Source organism: Populus trichocarpa, chromosome 15 (assembly GCF_000002775.5).
Source record: "Populus trichocarpa isolate Nisqually-1 chromosome 15, P.trichocarpa_v4.1, whole genome shotgun sequence".
Lineage (NCBI taxonomy): Eukaryota > Viridiplantae > Streptophyta > Magnoliopsida > Malpighiales > Salicaceae > Populus > Populus trichocarpa.
In genome coordinates, this window is record NC_037299.2 from 12,306,362 (window position 1) to 12,311,390 (window position 5,029).

A 5,029-nucleotide genomic window follows, 5' to 3' on the forward strand; every position below is an offset into this window, starting at 1 on the left:
TTAAAGCCAACGATACCAACAACAAATGCATAGGTAGTCTGTGTCAATTACAGTAACAACTTCTTCAATCTAGCGTTTTACCTCATCTCTTTCACCCTCCCTCTTTCCAAAAAAGAGGGAAGCAAGAGTAAAAATAACTGTAATAACAGAATGACTGGAGAATTACAACTACTGTTTTAATGCTCTACAAGTAAAAAACAAATGCCTAGCTAGCTAGAGGGCTTAACCACCACAAGGGGGGGCTTTGGAATTTTGGCATGCAAGACTTTGAGGGGTCAAGATTGACAGGAACAAGGGATCTACAAAAAGATCTGGTCTTATTTGGTCGGTTCTGTATGTCCTCTGTGTTCTTCAGCCATTGATGTTGCTGCCCTTTATTCATGTTTTAAGATGCCACTTTCATTCTATTGGACTTGGAACCAGAGCTTTTAATAAGTGAAGAAACAAGCTTCGAACTTCCTTTGGAACTTATGCTAGAATCAATGCAGCAGCTTTGCTTTGAATATTTCATGTCTTCCTGTTTCTTAATTTCCCCTTGTTATTTTTTGTTGCCTTTGACATCTCCTTGCAAGCTGGAAAGATAGACCCATAATATCAGTAAGATCAAAAGTCTTAGGATAAAACAATAAATACTACATGAGACAGGACATGAGGGCTTACCAGATGTTTGTAGGGCAGCGCTTGGTATATTTATTTTAATGGAAAGAACACAAGTTGTTGGCAAGCCCAGATGGATTAAGAAATTTTTGTCTTTGCTCATCCACATCCCACATTAGGTAACCACTATCCTGAAAATGATGTGCTGGTCATTGATAGTAAGATGGTGTTCCTTGCCTCATATGAGTATATTCTTAGTAAATATCTAATCTGATCTCTCTCAAGTGTATCTACTACACAGGAGAATGGTCTAAAACGGGCTTAAAAAAAAATGTATACCTGATGAGTAGTGAAGTCACTAGGCCTCATTCCTTGAAGAAAAAGCGTAGCAGAATTATCAATAAGAGGATAGTTATTTTCTTCTGTAGCAAAGGTGGCGGTGGTGGCGGAGGCGGTGTCGGCAAAAGCTGTGGGCTGGATAGGACTGTTGTGTTGCAGAGATGGCAGTGGTGGAGACATGCTACTTAATCTCTACATTTTCATGTCAGTGACAGAGATTCTCATCAGATTTGATCATAAACATTGTGGTTAAAGCTTGAACCAAATAATGACCGACCAAACTAGATTCTTTTTCTAGCCCTTAATTTATTACCTCTGGTCTAACCATGAATGCATCACGGTCCATTCCAAAATCATAGAGCAAGGGATTAACAGAGGCAAGCTTCATGGATAGGAACTGCGAAAATTGCAAAATCACCATTGATTTAGTATTCATGCGTTACTATTACATGAACAAAAGAGGGTAATTATCCTTGAATTAAGTGTTATTACTTACCTCCACTTGATTTTGCAGGGACTGAACATAATTAATAATCTCGTCCAGCATAAGGGCCTTCCCAGTAATCTAAAATTAGAACACGCCACATGAAGCTGTCAGATATATACGTGCTTTATTTAGAAAGACAAAATTAAGACAAGGAACTGCATTTTTACCTTGTCACAGCCAGGAACAAGAAGCTGTAGTATCTTCATTCTCTCACTGATTCTCTCTCTTCTTACCTAAAACCCATTAACAGAAAAGTATTACTTATAATGAGACATGAATTGGCAATACCATGCAGGATTTAGGAATTTGGGCATGAAGATGTGGTGGTGGTGGTGGAGGAGGAGGAGGAGGAGAGGAGGAGGAGGATAAATACAGGTTAAGTTAGCTTGAAATTATTTTTTTTGCGAGGGTGAAATGGGAAATTACAATCCTAAAAGAAATTAGTGTGTGTGTTGAGCTTTGTAGTGGAGCATAGTATTAGTACCCTCTCAGCAAGGCTGTGGCTGTCTGTTGCTTGGCCCCTCCTTGCTCTTACATGAATGTAGCCTGCTGGAGGCTCTCCATGAACTTTCTTCTCAACTTTTGGCTTCTTCTCTTCGTGTTTCATGTCACCACTGCATTTATTTTGTCTCTTGCTTTTCACTTTTCTAGCATCCTGTAACAAAAACTATTAAGTTGGTAATGAATCATACGTGTGTACAGAATCTCAAGCACACACTTAGAACAGAATTTGTAGTGCTGTTGTAAATGAACTTTGTTGATTGTGGTCTACCTTTGATTGAGCAGAATTCAAGAACCCATTAGCACTTTTCCTCTTCCTGGCCATGGGAGTTACCTCTTGAGTAACGTGCTCACCAATTTCAAGCTTATCAACCACGGTTGAGGAGTTTGTGCTCTGTTTTTTAGTCAAAGAAGTCTCATTATCACTAAGAGACACCTTATAGCTATGATCATCAGGATGGCTACTTTGATGAAATCTAACATCAAGACTAGGTGTTTCATGAAAAGTTTCAGGAGAGTAAATTTGGGAGAAACCGTTGGTATTCATCATGTTTCCAGCTTCCTCAAAAGAACCATACATGTTGTTGTTCATGTTCTTAGTGGGTGTGGCTATGCTTGGCAAGAAAGCCGAGTCAGGAAACAACGGTTGATGTTGATATGAAAAGCCTGCCATTTCAGAGAGAGAAAGAAGCTTTGGAATTGAAGATTAGCAAGTTTTCAAGGAAAGTGATTGAAGAGAGAAGCTAAAGAAGGTTGCGATGATGAAACCTAGAAGGCAGCAAGGAAAGAGTGATTCTCTGTGATAAAAAACTAGAGAGGTCCCCGAGCTTATATGAAGATCAGGAATGAGAGAGAGAAAACCCCACAACTCAGCATAAATCCATGCACTGTATTTGTTCATTTGACTAGTCTTATCCTATCAATCTCTCCCCCCTCTCTCTCTCTCCCACCCCATTAAAGCAAAAAATAAAAATGAATGGGACTATTCCAGTTTCCACCAATAATAAATAAAATTGAAAAAAAAAAAAGGAATAGAATTTTCATTAAAGACAAAGTGAGATTAATAGTCTTGTCTTCTCTTACAAGTGAACAATCACCCCATTTGTTTTAGATTCTTGCTTCTTCTTTTTTTTTCCCTCTCTTAAGATTGCCTTTTAGGAGGTGTCATAGATGATTCAGAAGTGTTCAGATAAATTAAGTACCTACGCTTCAGCTATGTAATGATGGTGATTAAACAGTAGCTTTGGCAGCCTTTTTATTTGGATTTTAAAAAAAAATATTAACATAATAATTTAAAAATATTAACAGCATAATTTTTAAAAATATAGTATTCAGTTTCTCACAATTCTGAATCCCAATAATTTACTCTGTCGTGATTTGAATCACGACACGCCGCGAAATTACTCCTATACGTTTTACTACTGTGAAAGAAAGTTTATTTGGACTCAATTTCTGTAATAGATTCCAAAAAAAAAGAGATTCTTAGTATTGTGAATATTTTTTTTTATTTTAGATTAAAATCTCAAATGATAAGGAAATAATAATAAATGCTAGGAAGCTTTTTATTTCTGAGTTCCTCTAGCTGATTAGTTCCTTGTACCCAAAACATAAATTATTTTTTAAGTCTTAGATACATTATATTCCATATTGTCTTTGAACTGTGCAGTCCAATTGCATGTCTCTCATTTATTTCAATAAAAAATCACAATTTTACACTACAAAAGAATACGTAATTAACGCATAATTAAGGTAGAATTACTTGATTGTGAAATAAAAGAAAAAAATTCTCAAATTAAGGTATGATATAATGATAAGCTAACTTTTATACCTCGAAAAGAAAAATCTTTATAACCATCTAGTAAGTGGTCCAATAATAAAATTTTAGGATCAAAAGATTTGATTCTCTTGTATTCTCAAGTTCGAGTTATGTGGTTGCTAATATGATAGTCACTGGAGGCTTACATGGTCGTTAACTTCAGGGCTAGTGAGATTAGTCGAGGTGCGCGTAAGCTGGCCGGATACCTACGTTAATAAAAAAAAAAAAAAGCTTTGGTTACCACTTTCATAAAATTAAAAAAAAAATCAGTGGTATATTAAATCTTTGGTATAAAATTAAAAAAATCAATTAATAAACAGAAATTGAGAGAATCCAAGTGACTATAAAAAGTCAAAAAATAATTGGAACAGATTTTGAGAATTTGAGATTGTCCGAGAGCATCGTCGAAAAATTGTCGAAGACTTGGGGCTCTCAGCCGACTTGCCTACAAGAATAAGTCTCCACAAACAGAGAACTGAGGCAGATGGCGAATACCTCGGCCATAATTTCAAATGACTTTCCATCTTTTTAAAACTTCAAGATTCATATTTCAAATGACTTTATTGTATACCATACGACTTCAAATTTAGACAATTACAGCAAAACTAATGTTAGCGAACTCTCTTAGCTATCTAACTAATTAATATCCTTAGATTTTTCGTAATTAAGTTCAAGTAATAAAGATTTCATATCAGTAGTTGGAATTCAGAAGTGAATATGGTTATGCATAGCTATTTGTTAAGAAGTTGCTTAGGGTTCTTTCATTATTTTTAAAATATTTTTTTTATTTAAAATTAATATTTTATTACATATATTTGAATAATTTTAATATACTAATATAAAAAAAAATTATTAAAAATAATTATTATTACGTTTTGGATAAACAACATCTAAAATCAAATCATGATCATGGCATGTATTGAATTTAGTCGTTTCACCAATTGTCAAAATCCTCCTTTTGAAAAAACACTTGATGTTAGAAGACGTGATTAACCATAAAGTTTCCCAAAAGAGAGAATGGCAAATGTACCATGTATCACGTTTTGGGGGCAATTTGTATCCTTCCTCCACGGGGTCAAGGTGCGCGCAAGCTGGTCCGGACACCCACGTTAAACTAAAAAAACTAAAAAAAATATATAAATTGAAATCAATAAAATCTATTAATTAGGCATAAAATCTATTGAGCTAAAAAGAATTATAGAAATTATGCAAGAGAATATTGAAATCACGAGTCACCATATTGGTGACACAAATGCCAAAACAATTGAGGTAACTAGTGCTCGTTATAG

At 35.0% G+C, this 5,029-nt stretch overlaps 1 protein-coding gene across 3 annotated transcripts; it reads right to left on the reverse strand.

Annotated features, from left to right (window-relative positions):
• On the reverse strand, positions 1-2,875 carry LOC7457571 (transcription factor bHLH137). Of its 3 annotated transcripts, none has more exons than XR_002978113.2 (8): positions 2,196-2,875; positions 1,908-2,090; positions 1,591-1,656; positions 1,433-1,501; positions 1,250-1,333; positions 937-1,128; positions 661-802; positions 1-572 (listed from the first exon to the last, which is right to left on the reverse strand). XR_002978113.2 is itself a non-coding variant. In XM_024586405.2 (8 exons), the coding sequence occupies exons 1-7, from the start codon at positions 2,595-2,597 to the stop codon at positions 696-698; spliced, it is 1,089 nt and encodes a 362-aa protein (XP_024442173.2). In that variant the 5' UTR covers positions 2,598-2,873; the 3' UTR covers positions 1-572; positions 661-695. The 3 variants fall into 3 exon arrangements, 2 of the variants coding, with proteins under 2 accessions (XP_024442173.2, XP_002322296.3); XM_024586405.2 differs by having other exon boundaries at positions 661-788; positions 2,196-2,873; XM_002322260.4 differs by having other exon boundaries at positions 661-788; positions 1,908-2,078; positions 2,196-2,870.
• Positions 2,876-5,029: the final 2,154 nt, after the last annotated feature.

What these genes read in the sequence shown, in the direction of transcription:
- LOC7457571 (XM_024586405.2), bottom strand. Translation starts at nt 2,597, where the DNA reads ATGGCAGGCTTTTCATATCAACATCAACCGTTGTTTCCTGACTCGGCT. An exon ending in TGAATTCTGCTCAATCAAAG is followed by an intron (nt 2,091 to 2,195) that starts GTAGACCACAAT and finishes CCAACTTAATAG; the next exon opens with TTTTTGTTACAGGATGCTAG. An exon ending in TTGTTCCTGGCTGTGACAAG is followed by an intron (nt 1,502 to 1,590) that starts GTAAAAATGCAG and finishes TTCTAATTTTAG; the next exon opens with ATTACTGGGAAGGCCCTTAT.